The 20,011-nt window shown below is 37.9% G+C and overlaps 1 protein-coding gene across 2 annotated transcripts in view; it reads right to left on the bottom strand.

Annotated features, from left to right (window-relative positions):
- spn-A (RAD51 recombinase homolog spn-A) overlaps nt 1–20,011 on the bottom strand; it is an 80,925-nt gene that overhangs the window by 52,638 nt on the left and 8,276 nt on the right. For both annotated transcript variants that reach the window (XM_067135958.2, XM_067135959.2), the window contains 2 exons: nt 14,856–15,064; nt 12,657–12,786 (listed from right to left, as the gene is read on the bottom strand). In XM_067135958.2, coding sequence (XP_066992059.1) covers nt 12,657–12,786; nt 14,856–15,064 — 339 coding nt within the window. The remainder of the gene's footprint in view (nt 1–12,656; nt 12,787–14,855; nt 15,065–20,011) is intronic.

The following is a 20,011-nucleotide window of genomic DNA, read 5'->3' as shown; positions in this document are numbered from 1 at the left end:
TGTCTTCATTTTTAGATGCCTAGTACTGGCGTGGCATGGAAAGTGCCCGACGCCCTTAAAACATCGTGGCTTTTCGAACTTTCGCTTCCGAGTGCACTGCATAGCAACACAGTACATTTCCTGGCTGGCAATTCTCTTCTTGTTTAAAACCATAAGTCCGTTTGGCCTCAGCATTTAAGAAAATAAAACAAACAAACAATGCAGTTTCATCGGCATTGACAATATTGTTCGGTGCATACGAATTGATTTATAGGCTATAAGCCAAGCTTTTCCGCCAACTGTCGGCATTGCCAGTGTTCGCGCATTCCACCTCTCCACACAGTTCCTGCTTGGCCTACGTGATATTGTGGCGTTCCTTAAAATGCTGAATACAAAATAATTACAATTCCGCTCGAACACAGCAGATATGAAGCACACTGTAGACACGCTGAAGTAGGTGAAAGTGCACAAAGTTACCCCTGCACGTTCCGAAAGATGGGATCTTTCATGACGCGGATAAATTTTGAATTTAAATTACTCTGTCAAGTACTATTTTTTTCAAAATGTAAAAGCAGTTTCGAATTACAAGTCTAAATTTTGGTAACGGGGCCGACATTGTTCTTCGAATTACGAATTATCCGTATTTCGAAATAAACGATTTAAATAACATGCAAAACCGTACCTCATGTTTCCGGGAACGAGAAACTGCTTCGAATTAGGTGAGATTTTGAAATAACCAATTTTGAATTATCGAGGTTCTTGTATACCGTACTGAATAAGCGATCAGCGGTGAACTTGCATTAGGGACCACCTTAGCATTGCATTCGGGAGATACTGTTTCAGAATCCTTACAAATCATAAAGCAGTGGCCATAACAATTAGAAAGAGACAAGAGCACATTTCAACACCTCTTCTTGAAGACAGAACGAGTTTCGTCAAATGTTCATACTTGTAAAACGCCTACCTTATGTCCAAGGTTAGGGGACCGGGGCGGGGGGCGAAGATTTTTTTTTCAGAGATCTTACTAACTTACATATCCTTGGAAATCAATTAACATACAATTCAACCAAATGTAACTTATTCAAAGACTGGCATATAAAGAGTGTATGATTCTTACCTGCTAAAGTAACAGGTGATCTACAGTACATATCTGAGTGGAGGTTGAAGGACAATTTCTTTTGTTGAGTGCTGTTGTTGCTCCCTTAGCAGCTTGTAGTTCCTGTTTGGTAAATGTACACTGGTGACATGCTTTTTCTTTTGATATCATGTGCATCCTCTGCACTGACAGAGCACTTAACAGTTTGGAGTTCATATTTTTTTTTTTTTTTTTTTGCTAGTTGCTTTACGTCGCACCGACACAGATAGGTCTAGATTCACAATTAAGTATTTATTTTCCACCTAGTCGATACAATGATTGCTTAAGGCAATTTTTAATGGTCAAAAGTGGTACATGTTTCGTATATTATCAACATCTTCAGCCACATAACACTGTTTAGATGAAAAATGTATAAAATTGACACTTCCTCTAAAGCATTACTTTGTCAATTTTATACATTTTTCATCTAAACAGTGTTATGTGGCTGAAGATGTCGATAATATACGAAACATGTACCACTTTTGACCATTAAAAATTGCCTTAAGCAATCATTGTATCGACTAGGTGGAAAATAAATACTTAATTGTGAATCTATTGAAGTGCGATACGGACCATGAAGCTGATTTTATGTAAACAGATAGGTCTTACGGCGACGATGGGACAGGGAAGGGCTGGGAGTGGGAAGGAAGCGGCCGTGGCCTTAATTAAGGTACAGCCCCAGCATTTGCCTGGTGTGAAAATGGGAAACCATGGAAAACCATCTTCAGGGCTGCCGACAGTGGGGTTCGAACCTACTATCTCCCGAATACTGGATACTGGCCGCACTTAAGCGACTGCAGCTATCGAGCTCGGTGGAGTTCATATTAGCACGGAATTTAGTCTTGTTCTTCCTCATCATGCGCATCTGAAAAATCACGGCTACACACACTACAAAACATGTGTGAATGAGATTTTGAGGAACGCAGTAAACAGGGCCATTTTTTTAGTATTCCTTCCTAAATTTTTGAACTATTTCTGGTTTATTACTTGCGTCACTATTCACGGTAACGTAATCACACGTACTTTCCTGCACAAGAAATCGCTTCAATATTTCAAACCTTTCGCATTTTGTAACACACAATTAGTGTATATCCTAGAAGAACAATATATGTAAATTTGGCAACCAAAATTGCAATAAATACTTCAACAGTCACGCACACAGTATTCACAATTAAACAGAGTTTGTCACCACTCGGCCGCCAAAACAAAGACCTCGCATACTTGCATGGAAGTCTAATCATGTGACGAACAAAGACAACAACTCCACAAGATATACCACTTCACAGATGCCTATATTTCCAGTACTGGAAGGACACAATGCGTTTGGCGTGTGAAAAATCAAAATATTCTTAAAAAAGGGACAGGAAAGGGGTATAAATGATTACTGAGAAATCTAAAAATAATATTCTGAGAATTCAAGCTGTAATGGCATTCCTTGTGCATCCTTTTGAACACTTCAGACACTTAGATTTAAAAATCAACAAAAAATCATAATTTGTGGTGTGTGATTCGTAATAGTTGGCATCTCTGTAACTTGCCTGCCTCTCACCAGGAGGACTCGGGTTTCATTACCGGCCTGGTCAGGCATTTTTACCTGGATATGAATATTGGTTCCAAGTCCACTCAGCTTAAGTGATTACCTTTAAATGAGGAGCTATCTAATGGTGAGATGGCGATCCCGGTCTAGAGAGCCAGGAATAAAGGCTGGGAGGATTCATCAAGCTGACCATGCGTCACCTCATAATCTGCAAGCCTTCGGGCTGAGCAGCGGTCACTTGGTATGCGAAGGCCCATTGGGGCTGTAGTTTGGTTTAATATGGTTTAGTTTATTTATTTATTTATTTATTTATTTTATGCCTTTGTATGTGAAGAAGTTAGGGCTCACACCGCTCTCTTACACTTTACCACAACATACGGTACACAGACACATGAATTAGAAAAATAACATTGTTAACAATCTCTAGAAACTACCTAAATTAATGGAGTAATATCATAACTTATTATAACTATTATTTTTAATGATTAATATTATCTATCAACATCACCTAGCTCTAAATCATACTTGCACTCATACACACTAACATTCATACAAACTGATCACATATTTAAGAGGAAATCTCGACAAGACCGCTTAAATGAGACCATTTAAGTGCTATTACATATACTTATTTTGTGGCTTTTAGCATTTGCGATACATGCGAAATATGTTACACTTTGTCAGTATATGTGCCTTCATCTTATATAACCTCTACGAGTGGTTTCTAGCGATTCTGAATTAGCGATAAAATGCGAAATTGTGCAATTTATGCAAAATTCTCGGTTTTATGTGAAACTAGCAAGGTACCAGTGCTTCGCTACGGTATTATACTGAAATTTATAATTGAATGCTTATTGTTTTAGATATATAATCCGCCGAAATTCGCGATCTGGCTCGTTTTCTGCGAAAATCTGCCAAAATTCGCGATCTGACTCGTTTTCTAATAGATAACGGCAAATCCCCCTCCATTCTTCAATCTTTCTTTCCAGCAATTGATTTCGTACTTCCCGGGCTAGGTCCAGGTATTCCACCCAGTCAGTTGCGCCCCTAGATCTTTGCCATCTTTTTCTATAAGCATTTTTAATATGGATGAAATCCTTCAGGAGATCCGGCGTGGTGTCGTCGTGGGTGCCTTGGCGTTTCTAAACCCGCAGCCGGACTGCATTCTTAGTCATTACCCGTCCAGGACCCGTTTCCAGCGCGGTCCGCACATTTGACGACGGTCCAGAACATTATTATTATTATTATTATTATTATTATTATTATTATAGATGTTCTGGACCCAACAGCAAGATGCAAGACCGCTACTTGGCGGTAAATTACATCTGCTGCCATTGTCATTGTTGAGAATGTGACCAGCACTATTGTCGCGCGTAGGCAACTGTGGGGGATTTCTGGCCATACGACTGACATACTTCCGTGCATTGTTGACCTTATTATAGATGTGAAAACTGGACAGTCAATCTCATTCCTATCGTTTATTTCAAATGAGTGTAAATTTTTATTTATATGCCAAGAGAAGGTACTGTAATCTAAGAACGTTCTCCAAAGGGAAAGATGGCTTTTGAAAACGAACCCAGGAAAGATTAAAAATGATCTGTTTATGATCAGAATAAGTACATCGAAAATCTACAGCCTGTTTCCAGTCATTCGACAGGGTCAGGAATGGAATGAATAAAGCCCCCATCTAGCGGCGACAATAGGAATTGTGCCGGCAGCCGAAACTGTCGCACTCCTCTGGGCAATGATTAATGGATGACAAATGAAATAAAATTATATTGGACAGTGTTGCTGGAATGAATGATGTCAGGGAAAACCGGAGTATCCGGAGAAAAACCTGTCCCACCTCCGTTTTGTCCAGCACGATTGTCACATGGAGAGACCGGGATTTGAACCACGGAACCCAGCTGTGAGAGGCCGCCGCGCTGCCGCCTGAGCAACGGAGGTTCCTTATAAATACATTATGAACAGTAAAATCAATTGGTCTCAACTCCTTTTACACCCCACCGCCGTTAAGTTTATTTACCCCCCCCCCCCCAAAAAAAACGAAAAGAGGGCATGTTTCTTTATGTTTAAAAGAGATTCCAAACACCATTGTTTACGTCTATTACCTTCAGTTTTCAGATTAAAATAATTCACTTTTCTTCACTTTCACACTCCTCCTCCCCGCTCTAGTGAATTTTCCGGCAAAAAATACTTGTTTCTTTAATAGTAAAGGATCTTCTAAATACCAATTATCATGACTGTAACTTCTTCAGTTTTTGATTTATGTGTCCTCATGAAAGGAATTCAACTCCTTTTCACTCACGTCTCCCAAGATGCTCCCCCCCCCCCCCACACAAAACGAGCCTTTCTTTGTCTTTAAAGGAGATCCAAATACCAATTTTCACGTCTGTAGGCCCTAACAACTTTAGTTTTTATTAGATGTAAGTATTCTCATACAATTAAGTCAATTAATTTTTCAATTCTTTCACCTCCCCCCCTTCCAATTCATTGGATTTTCCGAGAATTCGTGCTTCTTTACTTTTACAGCAGATTCCTAATATCAAATTTCACATCTGTAACATCTTCATTTTTGAGATAACAGTAGCCTAATTAAAAGAATTCAACACCATTTTTAGTCACTTTTACCCCCCCCCCCTCCACCCAAGTGCTATATCCGAAAACTAAAAATACACGTTTCCTTATCTTTATAGAGATAAAAATACCAATTTTCACTTATGTCACATGTTAAGCTTCTTGAGATATACTGTATACCTTCTCATTTTAAAATTTAACCCCCTTTTTAGTTCCCCTTAAGAGGAGTTTCCAAAAACAAATCGCCTATGTTTCTTTACATTTACAGGAGATTCCAAATATCACTTTTTTCGTCTGTAACATTCTATGTTTCTCAGATATTCTGTAGATATAGTCTTTAAAAAACTTCACCCCAATATGTCACTCCTGTTTAACCGCCATTAATTGTATTTTCCAAAAACAAAAAAATACGTGTTTCTTTATTTTTAAAGGAGATCCCATATACAAATTTTCAGTTCTGTAATATCTTCAGTTTCTGAGATATATGTATCCTCATTAAAGGTATTCAACCCACTATTCACCCTTTTACACCCCTCCTATTGGGATTTTCCGAAAACAAAAAATACATGTTTCTTTATTTTTAAAGGAGATTCAAAATACCAATTTTCACATCTGTAAACGTTTAAAATTTTAGGATGTAGATACACTCATTTTAAAAATTCACTCCCCTTTTCACCCCCCATTATTTAAATTTTCCAGAAAAACAAAACATACCTGTTTCTTTATTATTTTAAAGTAGATCCCAAATACCAATTTTCAGGTCTGTAATATCTTCAGGTTCTGAAATATAATTAGCCTCATTAAAGGCATTCAACATATTTTCACCCTTTTCCACCCTTCCTATTGGGATTTTCCGAAAACAAAAATATACATGTTTCTTTGTTTTTAAAGGAGATTCTAAATACTAATTTTATACGTCTATAAACTTTAAAAGTTTTGTGATATAGATACACTCATTTTAAAAATTCACCCCCTCTCAACCCCCTCCATTAATTGGATTTTCCAAAAACAAAAAATACGTGTTCCTTTATTTTTAAAGGAGATCCAAAACACCAATTTTCAGGTCTGTAATATATTCAGTTTCTGAGATATAAGTATCCTCATTAAATGCATTCAACCCATTTTTCACACCTTTCCAACTTTCCTATTGGGATTTTCCGAAAACAAAAATATACGTGTGTCTTTATTTTTAATGAAGATTCTAAATACCAATTTTTACATCTGTAAACTTTCAAAGTTTTGAGATATAGATACACTGATTTTAAAAATTCACCCCCTTTTCACACTCCTAATAATTGGATTTTCCAAAAACAAAAAAATACGTGTTTCTTTATTTTTAAAAGAGATCAAAAGTACCAATTTTCAGGTCTGTAATACCTTCAGTTTCTGAGATATAAGTACCAGTATCCTGATTAAAGGCATTCAACCCCTTTTTCACCCATTTTCACCCCTCCTATTGGGATTTTCTGAAAACAAAAAATACGTATTTCCTTATTTTTAAAGAAGATTCTAAATACCAATTTTTACATTTGTAAACTTTTAAAGTTTTGAGATATAGATTCACTCATTTTAAAATTTCACCCCCCTTTTCACCCCCTTAGCGACGGAATATCCAAAAATCCTCTCTTAGCGAGCACCTACATCTTAATATGAATGTATCCCCAAAATTTCATTTCATTATGTCCAGTAGTTTTGGCTCGGCGATGATGAATCAGTCAGTCAGTCAGTCAGTCAGTCAGTCAGGACAAGCTATTTTATATATATAGATAAACATATCTTTTTAACAACAATGTATTTTTCTTAAAAATACCGGTAATATATATGTTGTTAATTTTAGGGGAAAGAATTATTACAGCGTCTTAAATCTTTCAATGTGTGAAATATCTTTCAACGGCCAAAGAGCAGTGCAAAGAACAACGAATCAAACAGCTTAATACACTTTCAAGCACACCCATTCATTCGCTTTGTACTGACCCTTGATCACAGTCGGTTATTCTTGACATAGGTGTTAGTAGTAGTTCTGTTTTAAAGTATCCTAGCGATTTATTATTTGGTAGCCACGGGTAGAAGCGAAGTTACGATCAAACAGCGTACCGAGAGTTACAAATCAGAACATTTTTATGTAAGCGATAAAATATATTGATGTGCCGACGTGGCAATCAAAGACTTGAATGGAAGAAGAAATTTATTTTGTAGAAATACTGCAAAAGCAGAAACTAGAGGAGCGATTCTTTTCCCAACCAGTATGCGAACAACGTGGCATCAAGGCACAATAGCAGAAATGGATAGAAAGACAAAAACAGCAAACAGCAAGAAACAAACTTTCACTGAGGATACTGTGAAGATGTGCCTGCAGACTAATATCCGCATCCACAAGCTGGACAATCCCCCTGCTTTCCGAGACTACCGTGAAAAGTGCCGATTTCAGACATATTTTTGGACGTTATTTATATTTGTGTTTAAAATACATTTACACCATCTTGAGTGGTATAGCCTAACTTACTCTGAAATATTCATAAACTAGCGTATATCCCCCCTCACCCTCCAAAAAAAAACCACATGTATGGTTGTTTTGAAGTATTCCGATTGCTATACGGCCTTGATGAATTTTAGGTTAGGTCTCAAACTTTTGACCAACAAACACGCGGATGCATGTTTCCTAATATGATGACTCCACGTGGAATTTAAGTTTCGGTTATTCTATTTTTCGACCAAAAATAAAAACCAAACCAACGTGGATGTATGTTATTTTAACCTTCATCGGCTAACGTATGCGTCTGTTGGCCGCAAAATTTGAAATCAACTCGCCGTTCCGTCTCGGCGTACCACAGTGTAATGGAAGGAGCCAGTATTCCTAAGTTACACCCTTCCCCATTAGGCGGGACGGTTTCCAGAAGTCTCCACGACAAGGAGGCGCCCAGTGTGACTTTAAGTTTATAGGTGTCAGATCGGTGGCTGTCTGTCAAACGTTAGCCAGTGTGCCTCAGCTTTTGGTCACAATGTAGGTGTATGTTGTTATTATTTTGTTTTGTGAATTGCTTTGTAAACAGGTGTTTTCAACGATATCAACTATAAAATTATTAATGTCTGATACAAATTAGTACATATTATAAAACTTTTGTCATAATATAAAATATACGCATACTTACTTAGAAACTTGACCAGCAACTACTACTTCTGTAGCTAACCGCTTGCTGAGCATCTTCTGAAGAATACCGTTACATTCCTTGGGATTCTGCGTGAAGGTGTGTGGCTATCCACCTAAAATATGTAACTGAAAAGAAAAGTTTTGTTTCGGTTGTTTGTAATATGCGAGATATATTTGTTTTGTTCGGACCTGTACTCTTTGGCTAATGTATATTTTGAATGTTCATCATTTCTTTTCGCCTTTATTATATTTATATGATCAACATACTGATATTGTGCATACAAAGGAAAGACAGGCTTACCGACGTGAACTAAAACCAACTGAAAATTGATGTCTTAGAACAATAAGAATTGTGATAATGTTTAAGCTTCTAAAATATGTTGTAATGGAGAAATCATTCCGAAAAATAGTACTTACTATAGTTCAGTTATTATGAGTTTTGACTTGACGTTTGAGCGCTGCCTTTTGGCGGAGGGTAAGTGAATTAATCAACAGCCAATCATAGGCAGCCGATCACTCCGATAGAGCGCGTTAGACTCCAGTTCTGGTTAGCAGTGTTGTCGATTTGTTGTTTACTGTAACCACGTGCTATCAGCTGTGTGCTGTCTTGTGCTCAGTTCTTTTCGCGGTCTTTGTGCTAGGTTGTTGTTCGTTTATATTTCGTAGTGTAGAGTTTATAAATGATTTGTTTAGTATATTTAATAGTATAGCACGTTATATTGTAGTGAATAGTATGTAACAGGTGATCTAGTTTATATAGTAGCTTAGTTTAATATTTCGCTCGGTAGTAATATAGTAGGTTAGTATTTTTTTTTTTTTTTTTGCTCGTTGTTTTACGTTGCACCGACACAGATAGGTCTTACGGCGACGAAGGGACAGGAAAGGGCTAGGAGCGGGAAGGAAGCGACCGTGGCCTTAATTAGGGTACAGACCCAGCATTTGCCTGGTGTGAAAATGGGAAACCACGGAAAACCATTTTCAGGGCTGCCGACAGTGGGTTCGAACCTACTATCTCCCGAATACTGGATACTGGCCGCACTTAAGCGACTGCAGCTATCGAGCTCGCTAGGTTAATTTTAGGCCCGTGTGTGAATTTGATATTCTGTCTTGTCGACGCCTACGTCTAAGGATGATGCTCCCAAGAGAAGAAAACCCTTCGGACACGGTACTCCACTAAAGAGCCAGGCTCGGGAAATTGTTTGTAATGTTAGGAAGTCATTCTTGACAAAGGACAAACTATGGGGGCTAGAAAGAATGAGCTGATTAAGTGGAGAAAAGAGCACAATATTTCGGTTCGCGATGACATGGGGAAGGTGGATCTTACGCATCTCTTGAAACAAAACAAGCCCCAGTGCCCAGTTTATGTGGTGGATGAAACAGCCAGAAAGAACGGGCATAAAGTAGTTCACCTTCCACTATACCATTGCCATTTTAACACCATATAACTGATTTGGGCCCAATTGAAGGATTATATAGCTGAGAATAACCGACTCTTCACAGTTTCGGAAGTTGAAAGACTTATTTTCGAAGCCGTAGGCCGTATAAGTGCGGAGGACTGGAGCAACGTTGTGAGACACACGAAATCTGAGATGATTAGAGCTTGGGAGAAAGAAAGTCTCACAGACGATTATGTTGAAGACTTTATTATCTCTTTAGGGTCAAGCGAGAGTGAAACCTCAACAGACGATGACAACGCCGATAGCGACTCAGAAATGAGTGGTATATTTCGCTTTGTAGGATTATTTACTTCATTACGGGAAACTGAATCTAAAAGCAACGCGAGATCTTCTACATGGTGAGTAGAAATTTAATTTAATTTTCTCACTTTTTATCTGTTTGAGCATTGACATATTTTTATCTTGTAGCCTTATCCTAAATGTGTTTTGTATTATTGTTCATCTTATGTGAATCATGTATGTTGCTACAAAGAATAACTGATTATGGACTTATATTCCAGTATATGCATTTCTGTTCGTGTTGTGTATCGTAAATCAGCTGTTTGCATTCGTAGCAGTTTGGCACCACCGTCTGACTTCCGGCTAACTGTCAAGTCGAAACTCATAAAAACGGGACTATAATACTGATTTAAGAGACCTGCTGTCCATTATGCATTTAAGTTAAACAATAGCACTGGCAGTTAGAAAGATGCAAGTGTGGCTAACAGCCGCAACGGTAGCCGAAGTGTTAAAACATTTATGTTAGCCAATGAAGGTTAAAATGTTACATTTTAATAGATGATCTAGAATGTAAAATAATCTCTTATTTTCATGTACATAAAAGGAAATTTATAGGGAAAAGCTTCAAAACTCGTTCAGTGATTCGCTAGGCCAACATTACACAGAATGTTTAAGTATTTGTCCTTACTTCTAAACTTTATTATTATTATTATTACTACTATGTTTAACGAAATGTTATTGGCCCCATAAGTACATCCCAGGATCAGGAGATCTTCCTCAAGGTAGTATCCTTAGTACAGAGTATGTTCCACATTGCGGAGATTCAGCAAGGGCAGAGGTGAATGCTGCATTGGATGGGAAACCCACTGCAGTAATCGCAGACGAGACGTTGGACAACCGAGGCAGACGTGGTGCTGTTCTATTCAGGACGAGCACACCAAATGCAGAACAACAGGTTTATTTGGCAAGCAATATGAAGAAAGAGGAAATTAAGTGCAACTTAAGCAGTGTATGCTTACATGCATAACTAAGCTCTCGAAGCACGTGAGCGTCAGTGATACTAACGTGTTTTTCAATGAAGTGTGCAATTTATTTAATCCTGCAGTGGCAGGACAAAGCAGTGCTCTGGAATCCAAAGCACTTGTGTTTTTGAAGCATAAGTTGCCATATTTTAGAAGCGTCACTGTTGATCAGTTTGTCGAGGGCTTCGAGGCATATCACCAACAGAACCTGCAGAACATTAAAATAAAAAATTAAAAAAAACACTGACACTGTTTAAATGTTGATGGCACTTAGGTTAAAGTTTCCTTCCTTTGTCTCGGCAGCACTGCAGTGCATATTTTGGCCCTGATAGTCGGTCTCGAATGAAGGACACCATTCAAACAATTGGCATGTTGTAATTCAATCATCATTGAAATTCCTCTTCCTTGTAGGTCTTCTTGTACTCTGATAAATGAATACGTTCAAAAAGGAAAAGAAAAAAAAAATCCCATAGCGCAACAGCCCCGATGAGTCATGGCCTACCAAGTGACCGCTGCTCAGCCCGAGGGCCTGCAGATTAAGAGGTGTAGTGTGGTCAGCACAACGGATCTTCTCGGCCGTAATTCTTGGCTGTCTAGACCGAGGGCACCATCTTAACGACAGATAGCTCCGCAACTGTAATCACGTAGGCTGAGTGGACCTCGAACCAGCTCTCAGATGCAGGTAAAAATCCCTGACCTGGGCGGAAATCGAACCCGGGGCCTCCGGGTAAGAGGCAGGCATGCTACCCGTACACCGCAGGGCCAGCTCAATTAATACGTTCAGAATAGTATTTTTCATTTTGAGATTGGGTTTGTAAATTTGTAAATATGTATACTCATGTGTGTCTGTTAATACTTCTTGCAGTCTTATGTTGATGTTTATCTTATTTTCCATAGTGTATTCAAAACTGCATGAAGAGCAATGTGTAATTAAACAACATGACTTTACTCCCAACTGTTGTGAGTGCAATTTTGCAAATTATGTCTATTTTTAACCAATTTGGTACAAAATGCTAAATTTGAGAAGTACAGATGCTGCAAAATGCTAAATTTGAAAATCAAAACGCTAAATCTCTTGATTTTTAAATGCTATAAACCACGAACTCTACGTATACTGACAGGGAGAGTGTTCCATAGCCTTGCCCCAGACACTTGGAAAGAGTGGCTGTATACAGATGAATGATTAACCGGTATCATAAGGGTAGACGTCTATCTGGTATTACGTCCATGGATAGATGAGGGGAAGTTAAAATGTGAGGATAGGTATTCAGGAGTAGATTCGTTCAAAAGTTGAAAAATAAGTTTAGGAGTATTTGTAAGATTAGAATTATACATATTTTACTTTTGTGATGTTTAACCAAATTATTGATGGTTTTCATTCGTATCCGGATTTTCCGTTTTCCTGTGTTGTACGTTCTTTTCTGCGGTCCCTCCAAAATTGGAAAATCGAGGTTCCACTGTACTGAAATATGTGCTTATAACATCTGTTCAGGTTTCTGACTTTAACAATGAAAAAGAGGGATCATGCAAGAGTACATATCGTAAATAGTATCTTTGCTCTATGACAAAATATATGGCTTACCTCATCTGCTAACCGTAGTAACATTCGGAGGAATCGAGCGAGATGCATTTGCCGAGCTGAAAGTTCTCCTCGCCCTGAGTAGTCTGTCCTGTACAGAGCTGTAGCACTATCCACAATAAGTAAAGCATACCTGAAATAATTAAGGAATACATGAAGAAAGGGGGAAAAAAAAAAAAACAACTGGTCACTGTAAGGAAGATTAGAAGGAGCAGAACAATATTTCTTCGATACAAAAATGGCTGAGGAGACCATTTCTTCAACAAGAAAATGGTAACACAATGCTTTATGCCTTGATTAAGTGCTTCCAGTGACACTAACAAATAAAAAATAGAGTTCCTAAAAAAATTATACCAACCTTTGATCTCCATTAATTTGAAGCCTTTATTTGATTTTATGCAGAATTATGAAAATAATAATTTTTTAGGGAATTTCTTTGTTATTAAATAATACTTCAGAATTTAAAAAACACATACTCTCTCTCTCTCTCTCTAATCATTTGCATTTAGAAGAAAATAATATCAGATCAGAAACTTCCAATGAAAACAGCTAGAAATAGCTTGGGAGATACTAACCGCCTTCATTCTTCATGCACAGTTGAAAACTACCACTTTTTAGATAATACTTAGCAATCACTTTCATTATCAAACATCCTTTTTAACAATACTTATAATATCTACATCATCAGCTTTAACACACTGAAGTTTACATTACATCTACATGTTAACTACCTTTCACTCCATGTATTACCAGTAATATTTCTGCTTGTTGATCCACCATTCAATTATTATTTTCTTCCTGGCAGTTTTAAGAGGTTGGCGATTCTTATGACAACGTGCCCTTTATTTATTGCTACCTGTAGGAGGTTGGTTCATGAAAATCCATAGCAATATTTCAGTTTCAGTCATCAGCCAACATCACATTTTCTCATGATTTTTCCTTCCATAATAACGTGCAAGAGCTCCTATTTGTACCCTGACATAATTTAGTCGATAAATTCAAGATTTCTTTTCTTGATGGTCGGTAGCAGTTTGTGCTCTTTCTTCAACATCCTGAAAATTTCAATGTTTCTTTATCATATCAATTCAATTCGTCTTTGCAACATCCGCATATCTTGAAGCTTACCAGATTCTTTATAATAGTACGATGCAAAGTCAATCCTGTGTAACACCACAGAAAATACGTAATAGCAAACCATCTAAATTTGGAAAACACAAGTTGTCATAATCCATTCCTTTTCATAAATGAATACCATGTCATTTCCATATATGTTTCTATCATCTATCATTGATCCATGAAACAAAGTATTTGAACCAGGAAAACTTATGAACACTGTCTGTTCAGTATAATACCTTTATTAAAGAACTACAGTCTGAGACTTCTGCATCTGTATGTGATGGAAGACTACAGCAAAGAATTCAGTATCTTACCAATGCAATGTAAGTCACACGGCACCCATATTGAACGATCTGTTGAAGGAATTCCCAAGTATCAACGTTGTTCAGCTGTTTAACGTGGACTGATTGTGGTCATTCAGATACACAAGGTTGGCTCATTTTCTTCGTCAAAAAATAGTTAAAGGTACTTCTTGACAGAGATTTTTACAGTGAATCTGTATATTATATACAATAAGTTTTCAAAGTTAAATTAGTTTTTAGTATTTTTTCCATAAGTTTCATCATAGTCTGTTAAATAAATAAATAAATAAATAAATAAATAAATAAACAAACAAACAAACAAACAAACAAACAAATAAATAAATAAATAAATAAATAAGGTACAGCGCCTGCATTTGCCTGGTGTGAAAAATGGAAAACACAGACAACCATCTTCAGGGCTGCCAACAGTGGGGTTTGAAATGACTATCTCCCCAAATGCTAGCTCACAACTGCGCTACCCTACCCACATGGCCAACTCACTCAGTAATAAATAAATAAACAAATTAATTAGCGAACACTAAATTACTGAATATCAAGTATTTGGTCTTGGAGAGTTTTACTATTCTCATCCATTTCTTACAATACAACCACATAAGTAACACATTCCAACTCATAAAAATACACACATACATTTTCATCATAGCATTCAGACTGAAAGCCTCTTTGAATGAACTAAGTGCCTCTACAATCCTCTATTTGCAACTAGCACTGTAGCCTCATCTAGTTCTATACCTCTTACACAATGGAAGTGAGAAACACCTACCTTGACTCAGCCATCATAGCTGATGCTTGTATCAGCAGTTGCGTTTGATGATCTGTATTATAAGCTCTGGCATATGCAACATTGTCTAAGACATCGTTTCCTGACAACTTGTAGCGTTCCGACACAGCCAACAGTCGCTCTGGACGAAAAGTGCCCTCGGTGTCTATGTATAAACACTTTCCTTCGCCACCATTCTGGTCTATTGGAAGCTGAGCATAACATACAATGAATGAGAAGTAATTTACTAAAGGAATCAAACTACATTTTGCCTAACTTGTCTAAAGGTAATAGTCAACATTAATGAAGTTACATAAGGCACCACAGTGGCCTTTTCCCAATTACCTGGGGTCGGCACTTTTGATGGATATAGCCAGGTTTTATGACAGGATGCCTTTCCTGATGCCAGCCCTATGTGGAGGGATGTATTAGCTATTGTGTGTTTCTGTGGTGGTTTGTAATGTGATGTACTGTATACACATGAAGATGTGCATGGCTCAAAAACATTTTCTTCTGATCTAGATGCCAGTTCTGAAAACCAGGCATCATGATTATACTAATAAAATTTGATTAAATCAATAAACTTCATTGTTTGTCCATATTGAACCAAGATTACAACATTTATTATATACACACAAGGTGGACCCAAATTATAATAAATGTTGTAATAAAATTTGATACATAAGCCTACATGTCTTGGCCTTAAATTATAGTTACTGGCATAAAAAGTACAAACATTACTTAGTGCACACAATATTCCTTGAAGATTTCAGCAATTGAAGGCAATATGAACATAGTGTGTTTTACCTGTACCACTGTTTTGGATGGATCAAAATTTTCTAATGATGGGCCATTCATGTTAATTAACATTAAATTAATAAGGCGGTCTGATCCCACCGACAACCTCAAACTGCTCTTTATTAGGTTCATTAAACTAAATCTCCTCTCACAAGAAACACTTAACGCACGTAACACTGACATAATACGGAGAAGCTTGCCTAAAATCAAAATCTTTGTTTGATATGTTGCTGAAGACCTCACTTAACTTCATCCCAATGCCATGCACTCTGAATTCATGAAGAAGGTAAATGGTAGAACCCACAAGTTGGTTCTGAAAATGCTGTACCAATATTTTGATCTCCTTTTCTCCAAAATTCTCAAGTTCCTTCCTTTTTGGCTTGGTAAAAGTATCAAGTGCCCAAGTATACTTTTGAATGCCATGTTCACTCTTGAAAAGTAGTGGTGATTTTTGTTTTAAGAGGAAGTACGATGTGGTAATGATTCTCCCTGAACAAATTAAATGGAAAAAAAGTAAAATAAATATATTTATTCAGTAGAAGAATTTGAAAGTGAACTAAAAATTAAAACAAAAAATATTGTATTAAGCCGAAAAGGACACAAATGCATCTAAATGGAACGTTTCTCTGCATAACAGAACACATGAAATGTATATGCCCACATAAAGTGAATGACGATATCAGCAATATTTTTGTCATCGGCTAGTATGAGATAGGAGTGTCTCCTGCAGGCAGAGGTTCCATCCTAGGCCAGAGAGATTGTTGCACTTTGTGAGGATGTCGGCCATGGTGAATTCGGCACCACAAGAACACACTAGAGGGGTCCTTCTCTCTATAGGAGGTAAGAGAGCGTAGCCTAGCCTACACTAAACTATGGCCTCTCTCTGTAAAGGCCAGAAATAGGACTGCCACATGGCAGTTGTCTCGAAACCTTTCTTCTACATATTTTGTTCCATCTTGCACCACAGCTTCTTTCTAAGGTTGAAGAGAAGAACTGGTACTACTATTCAACCCCTGTAGATGCACACCCTCAAATTTACCTTGGAAACATATATGTTCTAAAAACAGTTGCTCATGAGCACCAGGGCTTTCTACAAGTGCTATCAAAGCCGTTCCTGTACATTTAACATGAAGCTGCATGGTGACAGAATTTTTAAGAGAAGTTTTTCTTTTCTAGTGGCTTTATGACGCATGAACACAAATAGATCTTACAGTGACAATGGGAGAGGAAAGGCCTAGGAGTTGGAAGGAAGCGGCTGTGGCCTTAATTGAGGTACAGCTCCAGCATTTGCCTGGAGTGAAAATGGGAAACCTTGGAAAACCATCTTCAGGGCTGCCGACAGTGGGATTCGAACCCACCATCTCCTGGATGCAAGCTCACAGCCGCATGCCTCTGACCGTACGGCCAACTCGCCCGGTTAAGAGAAGTTAATTAAGAAGGAAATGTGTCATGTTTACAAACCTGAAATCCTTGAGCAATTGCATAAGCATTCTTCTCAGAAGTGTGAAAACATTCAAGACAGATGATGATACATTTCCAATCTCTAGCTAAAGCAGTTAGTCTACCAAATTTATCTCACAGCATGAAGGTATAGGACTTTTGGAAGTATCAACGTCAGAATTCCAGATACATCTCTTAACTGGCGCATTCACTTTGGAGAACATTGATAAAATTGATATATATTTTATATAGCGTATAATCCCGAATACCACCCGCCACCGAATAAGACCCGCACCCTAAATTTGAGACGCAAAATACGGAAAAAGTAAAAAATCAAACAACTTACATACCCATTTAATTTTCTTCAAATATACCACAAATATAAATTCAAACAGCTTATAATTAATAAAATCATCACAAAAAACATCGATAAAATTGGTCCAATACTCAGATCATTCACAATTCACCATCGTCATCCGAAGTTTCAACATAGGAACTTTCGTCGCTGGCATCTTTTCACAAATAGCCATCCTCACTACCCTCGACTGAATTTGAAATTCCACATTTCTGAATGCTTTTGGACATTAGATCGTTGGGAATGCGCACCCATGCGGTCTTGATCGAGCTGTATATTAGCCCCACTTCAGGCCTCTTCACTCGTCCGGTTGGTGTTACGGGTGATCATCAGACATCCATTCGGTTTATAACCGTTTCATTGCAGTTTTGAAAGACCGGTTCACGCACACATCCAACGGCTGTAGAATAGAAGTGGGTCCTTCAGGAATTATCGCAAGATCGGTTTTTTCCTTTCCTCATCATATCTTTTATGGTGTCAGTTGTATGTCCTTGGTAACTATCCAACACAAGCATGTTTCGTTTTTGTAACAAAGCTCCCGGGTGACGTTGCCAAACGCACTTCACTCAGTCCTCAACTAACGCACTGTCCATCCAGCCAGACTCATGTGTTCTAACAATAACACCAGATGGCAAGTTTCCTTTTGGAAGCGTTTTCCTTTTCAGAACAACATATGGAAGGAGTTTGGTTCCATCCGCTAATACGCACAACATTACCGTGCATCGTTGTTTTTCGTTACCACCTGTTCTGATGGTTACACTTTTAGAACCCTTTGCATCCACTGTACTTTCCAATGGCATTTCAAAATAGACGGTGTCTGGTCAGCATTCCCAATTTGCAACAGCAAATAAGAATTTTGCTTCCTCAAATGAATAATGTGATGTTGAAAGGCCGTTAATTTTTCTTCATATGCCCAGGGAGACATTATGAGAGGCGTACGTCTCCAAATGCACAATCCCTTTCTCCGATAAAAGTTTCCGATCCAACCGCAGCTTGCAGTAAAACCCTGTGTTTTGAGATCGTTAGTGCCTTCAATTAACACATTTCACTAGAAACACCATATCCTAACTCACGTTCTTCCATCACAAATTTGTGGAGTCGTTCTTTAATTTCCTGAAACACTGCACTCCGTCCGCAGAACGCTCTCCGATCGCCATTACATTTTAGAAGCTTTTCCTTCTTCTTCCGCCAATCATGAATACACGATTCATCAATATCGTACTTTCTGCCAACGGCATGATTTCCATATATTTCAGCTTCGCTTACAACTTTAAGTTTCTCTTGCACAGTAAAGGACTGCAGACGCTGTTTTGAATCCATCGTTTACTATCGAGACAGCACTTTCATGGGACAGATACGGAACTCGAATGTGAGTGAGTTAGACTTCCGTAACCAACAGTCTTGACTCTCGCAAAGTATGATATCCCGCGAGATCAGCTATTCTTGCACCCAGCATGCCAGCAACACTTGTGAAACAAATGACGATCGAGCATCCGCAGCAGCAGCTTTCATATTTACCGCATATTTACCCATATTCTTTGATTTACCGTATATCATTATCTTACATTTCGCGTTTATATTCCACTGTAACTGTATTAAGAAAAATCAATCTTGTTTGCTAGAACGCAACTAAAACACAACAAGACTTGAATGCCTGTTTACATGTGGTATATTGAGTACGGTAACCGTATTCAAATCTATTTCAATACTTCATGTAAACGCAGTAAATATTTACGAGAATGAAGGGCTTGAATACGACCCACACCCAAGATTTAGAACCAATATTTTGGGGAAAAAAGTGCGGGTGGTATTCGGGATTTTATGGTACATTGTTCAGTACAAAATCTATGACATCAATAGATCATACATTTTTAACAGCACTCAATAAACTTACTTGTAACCTGCGAGTAATGCAGTGAATACTAACCATGCAACACAAATTTCGGCAAATCATGTACCAATCATGTTGGGAGCACCATCAGTTTCCAATGCCAATTAGGTGAATGGAACTCAACCAGTGTGATAACCTATGTATCATCAATTCATCTTCAATTGTTTGTAAACAACCCAATTCATGACTACATTCCAAGTGCATTATCTGGCAGGTTAAAATCCAGACTTCCAGCAATAAAATCTGCTGTTGAACTTTTCAATAAGGGCTTCAATATAAATATAAATAAAGCTGCATGCTTCGTAGTGAATATGGAAGCAACACAATTTTGCTAACTCTTAAGCAAAAACACAGGCACGCATAGCATGGAGCAGGTGGGCTTTCAGTATGAACAAAGAAAACCATCCGATGCCAAACGCTACCACCACATCAAACATGCTCATAACAACGGAAAACTGGAATTTGCAAGCGCAAAGCGAGAGTAAATGGCTGTTCAGTAACTTGCCGTTTGACGTCTGGGTATACAAGGTATGTAAACTGACAATAATCGAAACTCAACAGAATGAAATATATTTGAGGTTCAACTTTGAACTTTATAGGCAATTCTTTTTCATAAATTGTTTTTAACCCACCCAATGAAATACAAACAGTATCTACTAGCAGGTAAATTTTGGG

This window comes from Anabrus simplex, chromosome 1 (genome assembly GCF_040414725.1).
Source record: "Anabrus simplex isolate iqAnaSimp1 chromosome 1, ASM4041472v1, whole genome shotgun sequence".
In the NCBI taxonomy this organism is placed as follows: domain Eukaryota; kingdom Metazoa; phylum Arthropoda; class Insecta; order Orthoptera; family Tettigoniidae; genus Anabrus; species Anabrus simplex.
This window is presented reverse-complemented; position numbering and strand designations above follow the sequence as displayed.